The following is a 19,667-nucleotide window of genomic DNA, read 5'->3' as shown; positions in this document are numbered from 1 at the left end:
AATAAACGGATTTTTAAACAGTTTTGACAAAGCCATTTCATTATTCGTAACTTCTGGCTCCACCTTCACCACCGAAGAAGCGCCATCATTCAGTAGGAATCATATTCTGAACAAAACAAAAAAAGTGTATGACATCTTGACTAATCGGGTCAAAGATAGGTTTCATTTTATAGAACATCTTTTGGCGAGGCCCCAAAAATTTTTCGCAAGACCATATTCCTCATTTAGATTTATGTAGCCACCTCCTACCTTTTTGTTTCTTCTTCTTCTTACAGTATTGACTCCTATCGGTGGTTGGCTACTATCACAGCAATCCTAACTTTGTTGGCTGCAGCTCTGAACAACTGTATTGAACTGCACCCATACCACTCCCTTAAATTTCGCAACCAGGAAATCCTCCTACGTCCCACATTTCTCTTTCCCGAGATTTTTCCTTGGATTATGTGTCTTAGCAGAGAGTACTTTTCTCCTCTCATTATGTGGCCTAGATATTCCAGTTTTTTCGTTTGTATGGTTTTTATGACTTCGCATTCCTTCCCCGTCTTCAGCAAAGCATCTTGATTTGTTACTCTTTCTGTCCATGGTATTTTCCACATTCTCCTGTAATACCACATCTCGAATGCCTCAATGTTTTTGATGTTTATCTTTTTCAATGTCCAAGCTTCCATGCCGTACAGCAGAACGGAGAAAACAAAGCACCTTAACATTCTCGTTCTTAAGTTTATATTTATGTTCCGGCTGCATAGGAACTTTTTCATTTTGACAAACGCTTGTCTCGCTATCTCTATTTGCCTCTTGATTTCTCTTGTCTGGTCATTAGTATCAGTGAAGCAAACCCCTAAATATTTGTAGGACGTAACTCTTTCAACTGGCTGATTATTTATGGTTAAATTCACATTGGTGTATAGCTTCTTTGTTACAATCATGAATTTAGTCTTTTTGATGTTCACTTTTAGACCATACTTATTGGTATGACTGTTTATATTTTCCATCCAATACTGTAAATTTGCCAGGTTATCTGTTCCTATTAGCGTGTCATCAGCGTATCGTATATTGTTAATTAACTCTCCGTTAATGTTCTTACAAATGTTTTGCTCTAGGAGCGCTTCCTGACATATTGTTTACTATACTATAATATATTGAATAGTAGTGGAGAAAGCACACAACCCTGACGCCCTTTTTTGTTTCGCATTCCCATTATTTGGATACCCATTTTTCCATTTATTTAGTTATGTCTGTCTACTTCCTTTCCGCTTAGAGAGGTCACGTTCCATTTCGCTATTCATATTTGGTCTAATTCGGTGTGTTGAATCTGCTTATTATTGGTAACTTCTTTATTATTCTCGTTGTCTTAATTGTTTCCCATGCATTCTTTAACGTTAATTTTAAGCTTATTTTTATATTTATTACGTGCATTATAATTTCTTTTATTTACAAAATTAGTAATTGGTTTTTCGTTATTGTTATTACTACTACTAATACTTACTGACTAAACTCCAAAACAAATAATCGAAATAATATCTACCGTGTTTTTGCAGGAAAGTTTGCGAAATAGGAACAGTAATTTCACGTTCCACAAATACCCAAACAAGAAAAACAACTTAAAAGTTCAATGGTTTTTAATAGACTTTGTTAAAAAACAAAGTTCTGTCCAAACTACGATCTAGTTGTCAGTTGTTGTGTTGTTTTCATCTCGACTGGATGCTATTTTATCTCAATAGTGTCGGTTTGTTAAATTACTGTAGGTAGGTAAGTCTATTATTTGTTACCTACATAGTTTTCCTGTAACTATTCTACAAACTCTTCCCACGTCGTTGCTTTTGATTGTCTGATGGTGTTTTTCGCTAATCGTCTCAGCCTTTTATATTCTTCTTTATCTTCTTTCAGCTCGGTTTCAATGTATTTTTTCCTTGCTACTTTCTTCTTCTTCACTGCTGTCTTAACTCTTAACTTCATTGTTCCACCACCTCGTCCTTTTATGATGTTTGTTATGTTTCCTGATTACACATATTTCTATTGCTGTAGACTTTAGAACTACTTTAAAAGATGGAACTTTAGCGTTCCATTTTTTTTGTCCAGCGTCCATAACTCTCTCTTGTTTTGTAGTTGTCTTAATCTTCTATTTGTTTCTTGTTTGTAATGTTCTCAGACCTGTTATAATTTGAGCTTATTTAGTTTTATTCTTTGGTGATCTTTTCTTTCCACATCCTTTATTTTTTCATCCTCGAGTTGCAGTACCCATCCTGTGCTGTGTAGCTAGTTCTGGTTCTTTTTATGTTAATACGTTATGTATTTTATGTTCTAAATTTTTCGTATAAACTATGTAATCTATCAAAGTTTTCTGGTTTCTCTCTTTCGCCGCGACATCCACCTTTTTGATATTTTTGTCCACTCATTGAATTCCAATCTCCTAATATTATGATTTTCTCTCTCGATTCTTTTAATTTGTTTACTGTTCTTTGGAGTTCATTGTAGAATTCTGTCATTGTCTCTTTATCTCTTCTTTCAGTTAGTCCATAGAAATATATGACTCCTATTCTCTCTTAACTGTCTTTCGATTGTTAAAACTCTAGATGATGGTGCTTCATAGTCTGTTATTCTTAATTTTAGTCTCTTTTTTACTATTATATTAACTCCTTCTTTTGCTCTCTGTCCATGCGGTATTCCTGAATAATAAAGACTACATTTCCCATTTAGATTTATGTGACCAGCTCCTATCTTTTTTGTTTCGCTTATTCCCATTATTTAAATACCCATTTTTTCATTTCTTCAGTTATTTCTATTTCCTTTCCGCTTATAGAGGTCACGTTCCATTGCGCTATTCGTTGTGTTAACTCTGCTTATTAGTGGCAACTTCTTTATTGTTCTCGTTGTCTTTATTGTTCCCCATGCATTCTTTAACGTTTATTTTATGGCAAATTTTATTTTGATGTTCTTTATGACCTCGCAATTCTTTTGTAGCTTTCTGAACACTTCTGCATTTGTAAGTCGTTGGATCCATGGTATTTTCAAAGTCATTATATAGCACCTCATCTCAAATGTTTCCAGCTTCGTTATATTATCTGCTTTCAGCTCTAGAGGAAGGTTTCCATTAACATTTTTTTTTCATTTTTATAAATGCTTTTCTTGTAATTTCAATGTCCTGATTTCTATAACTTGGTGATTGTTTTCTTTTACCCATGTTGCCAGATAGTTGTAGTTGTTCACTCCTTCTACATGTTTTCCCTCGATATCTAGCTTTACTACTGGATGTTGCTCAGAAATAATCATGAACTTGGTTTTCGTAGCGTGCTGTAATCTATTTACTAATCGTTTGCAGTGCTTCTAGATCTAGACTGACTGCAAAAATAGCCGTGTCGTCTGAGAATCTTATGTTGTTCAATATTTTTCCGTTTATTGATATACCCTGTTCTTCATCTGATATTGTTTCCTTAAAAATAGCTTCGCTGTACAGATTAAATTGCAATGGGGACAACACGCAACCCTGTCTAACACCTCTTTTGATTTCTATAGTCTCTATTTCGACATTTTCAATTCTAACCTTTGTTTTTTGATTCCAGTACAGATTGACAATAACCCGTATAACTCGACTGTCCACATTTTTTTCTTTTAAAAGTTCTACAGTTCTAAAATAAAAAATATTTGGCGGTAAAATAATACCGCTACAGTCATAAACATTTTAGAATAATTATATACTCGAAATTTCATACGATGGGAAAGGACAGAAAGCTCATTTACGCAATACCTCCAATTAAAATTTCTACAATAATTGTCAACTTCCAGGCGGATGCGATTTTAACGATCAAGGCTCTTCCATGTATTAATTTTTTAATTTGTGTGTTATTATTACCTTAGCGAATTAGCTGTTAGTAACTTATAAGTTAATTGCAATATTGCAAATCTTATCTTTCTCTATATTCGTTTAATTTAAACGTTAACAACAATTTCTATGGATGTAAATAGGGACCCATATTACATTTCTATAGACAGAAACCAAAACCGGCATATTTATATTTCGTGGATCTTAAGAAGGCATTTGACAGGATAAAATTAAAAGACGTACTCCTTATTGTACTCAAGAGAGGTACAAGAGAGGGTGGAGCGCAAATTTATTTTTTCAAATTTCATTTTCGCGGGGTGCGGAATTGATGCGTCTTTCATTTTCGAATGAAAAACTTAGATGACATTTTTTCGTATTTTCAGCCTGAAAAGTGCCCCACGGTTCTTGAAATTTTGGAATTTTGTAAAAAATAAAATTTTGTAAAAAAAAATCGATAGAGTCAACGATAATGTTTTATTACTTTATTTAAGCTATTACGACTATAATATGAAGAAAAAAAAAAGAAAAATAATCAATATAAAGTAAAAAAATATGCTTACAAATTAAAGAATAACATAAAAACTCATTGCGAACGATATTCTTTCTTACTATCAAATTTAGGCATCAAAGGGCATGATTTGAGCTTATTATTAATGAATCCGTCTCTCCTCTGTGACGCACAGAGGGCATCACTTGCTTCTGTAACTAATTTGACACACATTTCAGAGGATTGTGTGTGACACGGAATTTTTCCGTGATAGCCTATGATGGCCTGAGATATCCTTTCGGTACTTAAATTCTTCGTAAGTGGAGGTTCTGTCTTGGTTTTCCAATCTATCTTATCGATGTAATCATCAGCATCCATATTTAAAATAGGTACTTGGAAAATATGTAAGGGTCCTATGTATGATGTCTCTCTGATCTTCAATATTCTGCGGAGTGCAACTTCTCTGACGTACTGTCTGTTGTCGGCTAACATTCCTAGTAGTAAATTCTCTGAATGTCCAAAGAATACATTTCTCTGTATGACTGGGACAATAACATTCTTCAAGTGGTTTGGCAAATAGCGCGACAATTTTATCGTATCATATAAATGTTTGGCACCAAAAATACAAATTGGCCTAGTCTTGATCCTGAACCACATAGGAGCATAGACCGTTAAAATAAATGTGCTTAGTATAATTAGGTTTTCTGACGGAGTTTGGCTTGAGACATATAATCTCAATATCCGATTACCATTGTCAACCATCTAGGGTGAACTAGTTTACCAGGATTTTCTTTCACAAAATTGTCATCACAATGTCCACTATTGATATACTGACATATTTGTAGTAGATATAGTATCGATGCTTAATTCCTGTGTCGATTTGGTAATATCAGGCAACGTACATTTAATTGCATCAAACGGAACAATGGGTAATACTTCACAGTTAGTAACTGCCTTGCCAATGGGACCTGTGAAAATTTTTGGTCCACTTCTAGTGCCATCTAGATGTTGAAAAAGATGACGCAATGTCAGTTCATTGGCGTGTAGTTGGCATATGAATCATTGGAGTGGAGGTGGAAACTTGATTTCCAATAAACGAATAACGCCACCTTTGTTTCCTTGGTTAACGACAGTCCCATCACAACCAACAGCCATTATTTGATTTACATCGATAGAGTTCGAGGAAAGAAATGTCAGAATAGAGTTACAAAGTAGTCCTAGCTTTAGAACGAGCTCGTCGAACTCTATTTCTGTTATAACCCGTGATGAATCGTTTTCAGTAATGAGACCAATGTCGTGGAAAGCTGCAGAAATGATTGCTACTCTAGCACGATCTGAAACCCCATAACGATCTAATGTTCTGACAACAACCGGAAATGTGACATCAGTCATTGTGAGTGAAGAAGTGGAAATAATCGATTACGATTGTAAGTTCTCAATTTCACCGCTTTGGTTTAATGTATCTGGCTGTTGAACATTCGGTCGTATCTTTGAAGTTGTAGGTAATCTAGAAGTATTAGGAATGGATTCCACCCCTATTTGCAAAATTATTTGTTCTTCACGTTGCTCTTGTTGGTGTAATCTATGTAAATCCATCTCAGTTTTTTTGGTTGCTAGGACAGTTGCAATCTCTGAACTCTAAACATTTGCAAGTTGCAATATCAAACAATTTCTTGCTATCCTCACCAAATTTTAATAGCTTCTCTTTGTAACCGTCTTTGTTCTTCCTGCCTTCATAAGGTTTCAATAATGTTATATACCTACTTATCGTGGAAAACTATAATAATTCTAGCCAATATTGTTTTGTGTTCTACTTATTTATAATTGAAATTGAGTGGGACAGTGAAGGTCGACTCCTGTGATAGGTTATAACTCTTTGGTTGCAGCGTTAGGTCAGGGGTTGGCGCGAGATCAAAATAGATCAATTTAAGTAGCGCTGGGGCAGTTATTCTGATAAAAATAGAAATAAGTGTTATTGAAGTTTTCGATCCATATCCTAGAAGCGAATTGATACTGCACCCCGCGTAGGTAAAAATGCAAAAAAAATTTTTTCAAAATTTGGATCATGTTGGGGCAGATGTTAGAGTAAAAATATAAAAAATAACAATTAACTTTTCCAATCCTTTCCCACAGTAACATCGATTCCGCACCCCGCGTTTGTAAGAATTGTTATTTCATTTTTTCCATATAACAGCGCTCCACCACGCCACCACGTCTAGGAATAATTAAAACGATCGAAAATATGTAACAGACAATAAAAGTAAAAGTAGAAGATCAACTAACTGACCAAATTTCAGCTGGCGATTGGATCCTGAGTCCTCTATTGTTGAACCTAATCATGGATAAATAAAAAAAGTAATAACTAAAAAAGGATACCAAATGGAAGAAAAACAAGTTAAAATGATCTGCTATGCAGACGATGCAATACTAATCTCTCAAAGTAAGATGATTTACAACGTATGCTTAATCAACTCAATATAACCACCAACAAATGTACATGTTAATTTACCCAAAAAAGGCAAAATGCATGGTTATAACAGCAAATCCAATAATACGTAAATTAGAGCTGGAGTGTCGTATAATAGACCAAGTGATGGAGTTTAAATATCTAGGCATCACACTATGGAAAACTCGAAACAGAAGTGGAAGATCAAGTGAACAGAGCAAACAGAGTCGCAGATTGACTGAATAAAACAATATGAAGAAATAAAAATATCGGAAAAGAAATGAAAGTCAGAATTTACAAAACAGTCATCAGACCAATAATGCGGCAGAAACACGACCTTACACAGCGAGTACAAAAATAATGCTAGAAACAGCAGAGATGAAAATCCTTCAAAAAATCGATGGTAAGACTCTTTGGGACAGAGCTAGAAGTGCAGATATTCGACGGAGATACAAGGTGGAGAATACGGATAACTGGTTAAGAAACAAAAGAGTAGAATGGAATGACCACATAAGCCGAATGACAACAAATATGGTAGTAAGGATGGCGGGAGACGGTTCCCTAATAGGAAGACGATCAGTGGGAAGACCAAGAAAACGATGGAACGACTACTTACTGGAAACACGTTTAGAAAACAGACAGACTCATATATATGTTGCAGTTCAAGTTGATTCTCAGTTAGAGTTGACTCCAACTAGTTGGAGTCAACTCCAACTGAAACGAGCAGTAAAAGTTGATTTTAAAAATTTAAATCAACTTTTACTAGTTGGAGTTGACTCTTCCTGGATCGATTCAGTAAATGTTGATTATACGAGAATCTCAAGTGCATTTTTGATGAGTGTGCGTTTCTTTGTTTTGACCGTTTCAACTACTTATTAGTAGGTATAGTCTTTAACGTCGCCCCCGTTAGGTAAATTATTCTGATTCGATTTTTTGCACAAACTTACTCAAAGAAATATGTACATCCGTATAACAATCCTTATAACAAATACACAGGGTGTCACGCGGTACCGCGGTCGAAAAATTGTTTAACCAATTTCAGTAAAGTCAGTCAGTAAAGTGAATCTTTATCGAACGAGTCTGATATTACGAGCAGAGGAACAGACGCGTTCGATAAAGAGTATTGAGGTGGTGCGTACATAATTGTATCGTTAATCATAAAAAACATTAACACTTACTTACAACTTTGAGGAAATTTTTTTAATTTTAGACGAAATAAAAAATTCGTATGACAGTAATGACAGTAATGACAGATGACTTTTGCATGATGGCCGGTTTTGATGTTTAATCGATAGTTATCAATATTGTATACCTACCTAATTACTAAATCTGTAAAGTTTTGATTTATTTTGTATGAATATACGATGGTTAAGAGCGCAAATATAGTATCTCCAAATATCTTAATTGTTGAGGAGAACGTTTTGAAGTTTTCGCGTTACTTTTTGTTTGATACTGCTGATATACCGATATATCATAATGTTTGGGTAATAAGTTCGGGTATCATTATTAGCTTAATGTAGATATTTTTTAAAATTTTATGTATTATTAGGTTAAAAAATATTTTTTTTGAAAATGTGTATGGACATACAACATAAGGCGCATGTTACTGCATGTCCGGTCAAATAATATTTACAACCATGATAAGTTTGATCGCGTGAGCACTAACATTGTATGTCCCAAAACATACTATGCTTGTGCACTTCCAAACGGACATAAAATATCTGTGCAAGTCGGTTTTTAGTACAAATGGGAAATACTATATTTTGGCAAGGCCGTTTAACCCATTTACAATCATTGAATATTTGAATCTACTGAATATTTTTATAATGTTATCTTAAAATCAGCAAAAAGTGGACTTACTATATCTGTGCTCTTAACCATCGTATAATTGCGAAACACTACAGAATTTTACTTTTTGACATAAATTTTATTAATAATAAGATAAATTTTGTACAATATTTTTAATAATTAAAGTAAATAAATTTTAATTTCACTCAAATAAATAATCGATTGCTGCCATTGACCACTTTCATTCAATCTCGGTTAATTTGATTAATTATCGCGGCAGGTAAAATAACATTCTTCTTTCAATACAACAAAGTGTTACTTTACTGCCGAAAATGAGGGCAAATGAGTACAATAATGAATGATTTTAGTGAAGTTTGGCGATAAACAATGATTTTAAACAAATTCGCAAAAATATATAGCTTTTTCACTTCGTACAAATTTTATTTAAATCCGTTGGGCCTTTTTTTCTCTAAAATTGACTGTTGTCGAGTTATTAGCGACTTAAAATTTGAAAAACGCCAAAATAACCATTTTCAAGGTTTAATAACTCGGTTAAGGATAATTATTGTGAAAGTCGAGCGAGCGGCCGTGGAGTAACGGCATAATCGCTGGCCTCATACGCCAGTGCACGTGGGTTCGAGCCCTGCTAAAGACAAACCATTTTCAGTTTCAATAATGACACGAGCCGTCTCACCGTGTCTCAGAGAGCACGTTAAGCAGTCGGTCCCCCTGGGCTAGTGTACATCGACACTAGTTACTTGAAACAGGGTTAAAGATGTAATTGGCGCCGGAACTGTCCGAAAGGCAAAAATGCCATACGATATTATATATTATGAAAGTCAGAAACTAAAAAAATTAAAGATTAAAGCTACCTCTATAAGATCCTGAAGAAATTTTTGTCATTATTTCATTAATAAAAAATTATTTTTAATTATCAACAATGAGCGCTAACCGTGTATTGAGGCGCCGTCAATGTGAGTGCGAGTGAGATTCACCATTGGATAGCTGGAATGGTGCATCTCTTTAGCACTCACCATTGACGGTCGCCTAATACGCACTTAGCGCTCATTGTTAATAATTAAAGATAAAGCTTAGTAATAAAATAGTGTCAAAAATTTCTGCTGGATCTTGTAGAAGGGGCTATAAACTTTGATTTGGTCACTTTCTGACTTTCATAATAATGGATTTTAACCGAGTTATTAAGCCTTGAAAATGGCTATTTTCGCATTTTTCAAATTTTAAATCGCGGATAACTCGACAACAATCAATTTTAGAGAAAAATCACAAAATACCTTTTTTTGTTCAGAATAACCCAAATGATCTAAAAAAAAATTGTTCAAAGTGAAAAAATTATTTTTGTGAATTTGTCTAAAAAAATGTTTAAAAAACAATTTATCGATCAAAGTACTGCCTGGCACCCAGTAGATTTGTTATAAGGACCTCTTTTTGAGTAAGTTTGTGCAAAAAAAATCGAATCGGAGTAATTTACCTAACGGGGGCGACGATACAGCCTAGACTAATTTGAACATATTCAGTAACATTTAATTTCTAGAATCGACTGTTTGTGTTAATCAGAATCAACTTTTACTAAATGGCATTGGGAAGAGTATACTTTTCCTAGTTGGAGTCTACTTTTACTAGTAGATGTTGAATATAAATCTTCATTTTATATTTATAATCAACTTTTACTGAAACCAGCCGTTAGAGTTGACTCCAACTAGTTGGAGTCAACTCCAACTGGATAATCAACTTGAACTGTAACATATACACAAAAAGAAGAAGAAGATTAAGTACATTTAGGAGGTAAAATGGGAACCACTTAATAGGAGAGATAAACAATATATGTAATATTTAAGATCGGAGAAGAACAGGCATAGAGCCAAATATAAGTAAAAGAGTTAAGACATTTCAATCCAATTTCATGAGTATTCGATGACAACAAAAATTCAAATTTAATCGTTTTATTTTACCATATCGGAGGTATTTCGTTGTATTTTCTAGTGGTATTGTTTTATATTTATACTTTTCCATTTTATTTAAATATAAAGAAATTCATAAAAAAAAATTCAATTACAATCAACTGCTAATTACTCGTCGAATTTAAAAAAAGGTCATATTGAATAACCTTGAATTCTTTGGAGCTACTCTTCCGTAAAAAATAAGGTTACAGAAAAACGGAAATGTCAAGCTTGATTATTGGTCTAGAATATTTTAATACTTATAGTTGCTAAATATATAATATATTGTAGTATGTATATATACGAGGCTTGTTCAAATGAAACACATTTTCATCATCATCATCACTGCCTCGACAGCCCTTTCTGGGTCTTGGCCTGTTCCAGGATTCTTCTCCATTCTGATCTGTTTCGTGCTTTTTTTCTCCAGTTTTTTATTTTGAAGGTTATTATATCATTTTCTATTTGTTCTAAATATCTCAGCTTCGATCTTCCTCTTGTTCTTTTTCCTACTGGCATCTGTTTGAATATTTTGTTTGGTATTTCGCCTTCTTCCATTCTTTCTACATGTCCCATCCAACGCAGCCGTCCTATTTTAATGAATGTTATGATATCCGGATCCTGGTATATTTCGTATAGTTCAAAGTTCTACCTTCTTCGCCAAATTCCGTTTTCTTTTGTGCCCTTATATATGTGTCGCAAGATTTTTCTTTCAAAGGTGGCTATCAATGTTTCCTCTCTTTTAGTGAGTGTCCAGGTTTCTGAGCCGTATATGAGTACCGGTCTTATTAAGGTTTTGTATATTTGGCATTTTGTTTTCCTTGCGACGTTATCTGATCTTAGTTGCCGAATTACCGAATTAAGCCATGGCAACTTTTATTGGCTATAAATATTCGCCTCTTCACTTACTTCGCTACGTTATTATCAGACGTGACTAGGGATCCCAAGTATGTAAAGTTTTTTACCCCCTCAATGTTGTATTCTCCTATTCTCCTATTGTTATATTTTGTTGCGGCCTTATTTCTGTATTTTTTCTTACCTGCATATATTTTGTTTTGTTCTGGTTGATTTTAAGGCCACTATTTTGTGCAGCTCGTTCTATTTGATTGAATGCCTCTATCATTTCTCTTCTTGATCTTGCGATTATGTCAACATCATCTGCAAATGCTAGTATTTGCACGCTTTTATTAATGATTGTTCCTCGAGTATTGACTGTTGTGTCCCTCGTTATTTTCTCGAGTACGATGTTGAACAAGATGCATGATAGAGCTTCTGCCTGGCGTAGTCCCTTTTTCCTTTTCCACATCTTTGGCTCAGAGAAAATTGATTGTTAAATATACCTCCAAATAATTACCAGTACAATAAAAGTTCCTATATATCCAATTTTTCACCAACCGATCTCTATTCTGCTTAAAGAATTCTTGTGGCTGTTGCTCCAAGAATTCTTTTACAGCATTACTAACTGACAGACTGAAAACTGTAAAACTGGAGTCTTTTAGCGCCTTTTTTAAAGGCCCAAAAATATAAAAATCATAATCCGATATATCGGGGCTATAGGGTGAATGCTATAATGTCCTCCATCCCTTTTTCACTACTTTGGCAACATAAAACCAATCATTGTCGTGCAGAAGAATGATAATATCTAAGAGCTTATCTGGAAGTTTTCACCTTATGGCTTGATGGCAACATAATATAAGATAATAATGACATCTAGATTCTTCGTCAGCAATTATTGAACGAAGAAAGTTATTATCGTTTTGTCTGTACTCCGTGAGATGTTGCAAAGATAAACCCATATGCAAGCTTTGTTGGTCCTCTTACAAAAGGCCATCGGAAAGAAATTTTGCTGTCAACAAGTTTATGTGTAACCCACATTGTGTGCAATACTCTGGACAGATACTATCTTCTTCTTCTTCTTTAGCCTTCAGTAATCCAACTTTGGACATAGGCCTCCCCTAATTCAATCCAGTGTTGTCTGTTTTACGCCACCTGTTTCCAGTTGTGTCCTCCAAACTTCTTTATGTCATCGGCCCATCTCATTTGTGGCTTTCCTCTACTTCTTCTTCCTAACCACGGTCTCCATTGTTGTATTTCGTGATTCCGTCTTTTATCCTTCAGTCGGGCATTGTGTCCTGCGAAGCTCCGTTTTAATTTGGCAGCATGTTCTCCTGCGTCTTTTACTTTGGTTTTACTTCTAATCCATGTATTTGTCTTCAAGTCCCAGTGTGAACAGCTTTGATGAAATAACGTCTCCCTGACGAACTCCTCTGTTGATTGGTACAGCTTTGGTATTCTCATCTATTTGAATTTTATATATAATTTAAATTATAATTTAAATTATAATAATTATTAAATTTTATATATTATAATACTGTAACCCTTTCAGAATCCTGCCTGCTCTACCGGTTGATAGCTATCAAGCTTCGACGATAGCCTATTAGTTATTACTCTCATATACAGTTTGTACATTTGGGACAACAGGGAAATTGGCCTAAACTTCTTCAGATCTCCACTGTCTCCTTATCCTATACTTGCACCAATATTTTCTGAAATTGCTCTGAATGAAATTCGATGAGTTTCTCTAATCAAGTCTTCCATGCCACATTCCCGTCTGTTGATGCATTACTCAATGCAGCTGGTCGCGAATTATCATTTATCTCATGTCTTTAATCTTAACTTTTTGATACCATTCCTTGGCAGTTGGATTCGTAAAACATGTTCCTCCAAACAATACTTGCATTCGCGTATGAATTTGCAATGACTGCAAATCTTGAGTACACGAAAATTGAATGGACCGCACGCTGATTATATTTGGACGGATTTTTAGCAACAAACGCCGTTTTTTAAATCACTTATAATCAAAGTCAAATACAAAAATAATAGGAAGCAATCAGTATCAGGTTTACAAACTTATCTTTTATGCTCTGATTAATTAATTAGTTCTTGTAGTTTATACCTGTGCAGTTTTCTGTAGTTTTTATTTAATTTTTCCTGTTTGGGGAATATACCTGTTCTGAATCTTTGTTTTGTTAGTTAACATTTTTCACTATGTTGAATTTCTAGTTTATCACAGTTATTTTGTTTATTTTGAATACAGAATCATATCTCGCTCAAAACCATTATCAACCCTGTAGAAATCACCTTCATACTGTTCATTCATACCATATTATTCGTTTACTAAGATACTCAAAGTTTTATTGGAATTCCTGCTCATATATCAAAATTGAAAAATATATATTATACATATTATTCCATTGACTATAAATGCAATTTATATTTTAATCTTATACCAAATATTATTTCAAGCTAACTCATGCATTAACTATTGTTTCAGAATTGCTAGCAGACGGACAATCCCGCATGAAAAGGCAGTAGAAAGACTTCAGTCAACGTCCACCATGTAATTATTATCCAACGACTCGAACACCTGTCGTGGAAATAAGTGTACTGTGACTTAGTACTTGTCGGAAGTACTTCTCGGGAAGTGGTTAAACGTCTCAAAGAAGTTTAAAAGTGTACTATTTTAATTATGTTAATGTCAAGTGATATCAACATTACCCTAACCCAGACGCAAATGTACGTCGCGGCGCGGGAGAGAGAGGAGAAGATGCGCGTCGACCAAGATACCGTCGACGGCGCTATTTTGCCGCCGAAAGTACCGGCGGATTTGAAGAAGGTACCATCCATAGAAACTTTGAATAGTGAAATGCCTAGAAAGGAGTTGCAGAAAGACAGAGGGAAGAAGGCGATTAAGTGTTTACTGAATAGGCTTAGATTGAAGAAGTATGGAAGTGCTACAATTTCGAAGCCAGACCCGGTCTATAGGGTGGCCTATTTGGGAAACGTTGTTACTGGATGGGCGAAAGGTGAGTTTTTTCTTGTTTTTAACTTAAAATGAGGTTATATAGTTATAACTTATAACACAACTTGTAGGCCAGGAACCGAAGCTTTTCACCTCGCAATTTTTACAGAATGTATAGATTTGCTTAAAAATTTGAAAATAAGTAGTAGATAGACCAAGGATCAAAATCTATATGATGCGGAAAGGCGCTTTCACCTTGGGGGTGGTTGTCACCCCATCTCGGGGGTGGAAATTTTTTATTATATTTTGACCGCAAACATTGGTAAAAACATTCATTCTAAGCAAAAAATGTTCTATATTTTTTTGATAAAATTAACAGTTTTCGATTTATTTGCCATCGAAAATGTTAGTTTTATATCGAAAATATCAATGTTTTGATAGGTATACTCATTTACGATTCACTCAATTTTTGCCGTAGAAAAATTTTTTTTAAACCAAGTTCTTGAGAATTGAATAACCTACAATTTTATATTAAAACATTTTTTCGTATCTCTGATGCTAATCTTTATATTCTGAAGAAAATGGCATTTTTACCAAGCTACAAAAATTCGTTATTCGCTTTTAACTCACTAATCATTCTAAGCCAGTCAAGCATCTAGAATCTATTAATAATGCATAAATAAATAAGAATGAATAAGGCCAATGAATAAAAACACCCCTAACTTACATTATTATGCTTCCAATTGGATTTCTCCTTTTTTTTCAAATAAATAAATTGATTTTTAACCCTAACATTTTTAATTTTGATCCTAGGAGTTTGGTAAAAAAGAATTTTGTAGGTTTTTATAAGGTCTATAAGGTTATTAATATTAGTTCTTGTCAAAATCCTCAGTCGCAAAAAGAGGTGACTTTGAAGGAGTTGGTAAAGGTGGTTTTTGCATGTTATTACAAGTTTTAATTGTCGATAGCTCACTCAATTTTTGCCGTAGAAAAAAATTTTTACAAACCAGGTTTTTGGAAATTAAATCTGCTACAATTTCGTATTAAACATTTTTTCGTATCTCTGATGCTAATCTTGCTATTCAGAAGAAAATGCAATTTTTTCCAAACTACACAAATTCGTTATTTGCTTTTAACTCAATTTTTTTAAAAACTATTCATTCTAAGCCGGTGAAACTTCTAGAACCTATTAATAATACATAAATAAAAAAGGACCAAATAAGGTCAATGACTAACTTTAATTAGGGTGGTGATTAGGGGGTTGCTTCCAATCACTTTTTTGCTGAAACAAATAGGGACTGACATTCTTTTCATTATTAGTTACTTAATTTTTGAGCTAGAGACTTTTTTTTATTTCTGGAGATAGATTTTTTTAATACTTTAAATTAGTTTGAACAAGTTGTCGTCGAAAAATGCATTGTTTTCTCGTCTTTTGACTTTGAAACTACAAAATTTAGCATTTGATGAAGAAGAGCCAACATATAATAAAGTATAGCTCGATTACTATTGGTCTTAAGAAAATATAAAAACATGTTTTTGTTTATTTTTTCAAAAGGTACATTTTTGTTAAGTAAAGTTGTTTCGATAAAACGAATACTTTTGGAGTTATTCAGCCCTGTGATGGATGACCGAAGTTAAGTTTAACGTTTGAGTTAAAGTTAAGATAACTCTCAGGAATAACGTGCCCATAACTATATAGGTAAAATTTGGTGTGATGTATCGGTCGCAGTTATGAGATAGTTATATCATCAACGTTATATTAGAAAGAAGTTTTGAGGAACAAATTTTGAAGTAACAAAGAGAACCTTATGTACAAATAGTACAAGTTGGAGTGAGCGCGAGAGATTGTTCCGAACATACCCGTCGTCGGCTACCGCCGATGACTGAACAGCAAACAGCTGTTTGGGTTCCTTGGTGTTTCTAAGTTGCTTTCAAACGGTAGATAGAAACAGGGTTGCCAGATTGGTGTATTTTCCCAAAATTTTTGGTTAATTTGAAAGCGTCTATTGAAATTTTTCTAAGCAGAAATTGTAGTGGGATTTTTTGGGGGCGGAAAATTATGGATGATTTTAAGGGGTTATTTAAGGGGGTAAATTAAATTTGCGAATGTACATAGAACACAGAACTGTATATTATACTCCCACATAATCGAAGACGATAGGAACTATGAATTATTTCCATGGCCCTCGTTGATATTGTAGTATGAATTTTGTTTTACTGTTCTCTTCATTTGACTAATAATTATTAAAATGCGGGAACAATTTAAATTTGGGGACTTTGGGGTATTTGAGCTTCATATTCAGGGAATTTCAGTTTCTAAGTGGGGGATTTATAAAATATCATTTGGCAACTCTGGATAGAAAGCTCAGTAGGTACTTAAAATAAAATTTCAACTTATATCGCTCGATTTGATTTTTGTATAATTTTTAAAATTGTATTACCCTTCTATTCTTAATTATTAAATTACTAGCTTCTAAATTCACTTGATTTCTGTCTAAAAACAAGTCAAAAGATGAACCTAACCTTGCATAACTACAGAGTTATGTCATAACTTGAGGTTTAACGTCGCGTTATAAAGTAACCAGATAACTCAAGAACTGTCAAGAAATAACGCAAGTAGTTAAGTTAAGTATGATACATCACACCAATTCGATGGTTATAACATAACTACAGGATAACTTTACGTTAACGATAACTTCGGTCATCCATCACAGGGCTGATTAACAGAAAAGTTATTAAAAACATTGATTGTTTCGATATAAAACCAACACTTTCGATAGCGAATAAATCGAAAAGTATCAATTTTATTAAAAAAATGTATACAAAGTTTTTTGCTAAGAATGAATGTTTTTACCAACTTTTGTGATTAAAATTTAATAAAAAATTTCCACCCCTGAGATGGGGTGGCAACCACCCCCATGGTAAAAGCGCCTTTCGGCATGATATAGATTTTAATCCTTGGACTATCCACTACTTATTCTCAATTTTTCAAGTAAATCGATCCATTCTGTAAAAATTGCGAGGTTTTGTCCTATTTTAAGCTTCATTACTTGGACTATTGTAACAAATATAACTAAAGCTCTGAAAGGTTTTTTGGTGGAAAGTATTGTTGTAGATGACTATATTTTTTTTGTTTTGTTAATACATACCTACGTTGAGTATCCTTGAATGAAAACCAATAAATTAACCTGTTAATTATTGTGCATATTTTCGACAAAAAAAATGATGATTACTACACGTGTTGATTATTGTTGTTGACCCAAAATAACCATTTGTTTTGCAGAATAATTAGAATGAAACCATTAATTTATTTTGATGTAAAATTAACAAGGGCATCTCTATTTTTCGTAGGAAACTGTCGCCACTAACAATTAAATTAAAAATGTCTTTTTAGACCCTTTCAGACCTAGTTCATTTAGAGCTAGTCTCGAAAACAGCCAATAATTTTGACAAGGTGTGGCACACAGGAATCCTTTATCGATTTAAGAAAAACCTACCTTACCCTTACATCAAACTGCTTAAAGCATACCTTTAGAGAGATGTTCAGTAAAGTGTAGTGAAGCCTAGACAAAACGCTGCGCATCATATTGTAGCGTGCTTACGGTTAAAATAATACTCTGGATTTGTTTATACGAATTTATTTCTACAAGTTACAGACTAAGTTATTTTACAGACTAACTACTCCTAAAAATGCCATCGTTATTTATATTGAATACAAAAATACAAGCCATGGTCGTGAACGTTCCAGAAAAACGGAAACGCCCAACTTCAGTAATGCGTAGGCGATCTTTCTCGAGAAATCTTTTCCTCGCTCGTCTGATAAGTCATCCTTCCAGATGTCTCCATACAGTTCACCAAACATAGCTGAAAGTGTGAAAATAACCACGCTCATGATGCGCAGTCGTCTTACGGCGGAACTCTCACTCGCACTGACGGTCCAGACCGTTTGTATGTGCGTTCTCACTTCACTGTTCGCGCAGGCAATGGGAATTTCACACTTTCTAACTTTACTAACTTTACTAACACATTGGATGTTAGTAAGTACATTACGTTGTAAATTATTTAAGAATCGCGTCCAAGGAAGATGTCCCTCTTATAGGACAGCTGTTTAAGTATTCTTGTACGAAATAAACAGACAATAGAATAGCATAAAAGTAAACTTTTCTTTTTGGTTACGGTATGCATAAAAATATGTGATTTCACTTATAATTGCAATACAATACATGTATCGAATTTGAATAAATAGCAATTAGCAAAACCTAAGGTAACATAGAAAGTGTCTTCTATTCTAATGGAATGACTGTGTTCTTGGTCACTTAAATAGCCTCTGTTTGTAATCGTATTGGAGAAAGTGTAATGATATAGTCATAATGAACCGCTAGATATAAAAACTATATTAAATAAAGTTTAATTATCTTCAGCCGATGTGAAAGTCATTCGTGTGGACAGTGTACAGAAGTCATTTACGATTATGTGGGCGACTTGTATTGGCGTAAATATAACTATTCAGATAATTATTCCCCTCCTTTTATTAGCTTTATTTATGTTATTAGATAGAAATTTATATATCTTATAAAATTATTTTGCATAAGATTAAGAGTAATAAAACACATGCAGTTATCAGACCTTACTAATTTTTATTTGACATATTTGCCTACTTTTCTTAGTTGTTTTCCTGTTCAAATAATTACTACAAGACTGTGTACAAGTACTACCAAGTACTAAAAAATTCATTCATTTGTCCCTCATACCAACAGGTCAACTTTTTTCCTGGAACTTTCCCGAATCAAATGCAAAAGTTTTCATAACGATCGTCGTACTTAAAAAAAGTTATAGGTGTAATGTTTTATTTCCTCACCTATAATAGAAAAGCCAATACATGAGATATACATAGTATGATCATCATCATCAGCATCTCTCGATCCACTGCTGGACATAGGCCTCCCCTGTTTACCTCCAAAGTGTTCTATCTTATGCGTTCTGTATCCAGTTTTTTGTTGTCTTTCGTAAGTCGTCTTGTTATTGTGTTGGTGATCTTCCTCTGCTACGTTTATCGGCTCTTGGTGTCCATTCAACTAGTTCATAGTATGGTAGCCTTCTAAATATGGTATTTATATATCTTAGAATCGCATATGCTACTATTCCAATTAACAAACTCTGGGATATCTTGAACTGAACCATACACAACATCTAAATGCAGTAAGTAAATTGTAGAAAAGGAATATTAGTTCCGTAAGAGTAAAGAAAGAAAAGACGTAAAGAATACTTTCAAGTTAACAAGTGAGTCGAAGATTTGGTCGTCCCCTGATATTTTTTGAAATTTATCCAGTTTCGGACCTTAAATACTGGCTCAATAATTGAATAGTAAC

General features: G+C 33.9%; 1 protein-coding gene across 4 annotated transcripts in view; it reads left to right on the top strand.

Annotated features, from left to right (window-relative positions):
- LOC114338271 (uncharacterized) overlaps positions 1 to 19,667 on the top strand; it is a 410,991-nt gene that overhangs the window by 285,694 nt on the left and 105,630 nt on the right. For all 4 annotated transcript variants that reach the window (XM_050659371.1, XM_050659372.1, XM_050659373.1 and 1 more), the window contains one exon: positions 13,831 to 14,362. In XM_050659371.1, the coding sequence (XP_050515328.1) occupies positions 14,026 to 14,362 (337 nt within the window). In that variant the 5' untranslated portion in view covers positions 13,831 to 14,025. The remainder of the gene's footprint in view (positions 1 to 13,830; positions 14,363 to 19,667) is intronic.

This window comes from Diabrotica virgifera, chromosome 8, assembly GCF_917563875.1.
Source record: "Diabrotica virgifera virgifera chromosome 8, PGI_DIABVI_V3a".
In the NCBI taxonomy this organism is placed as follows: Eukaryota; Metazoa; Arthropoda; class Insecta; order Coleoptera; family Chrysomelidae; genus Diabrotica; species Diabrotica virgifera.
Note: the sequence above shows the minus strand (reverse complement) of the source record. Positions and strands in the feature narration are given on the sequence as shown.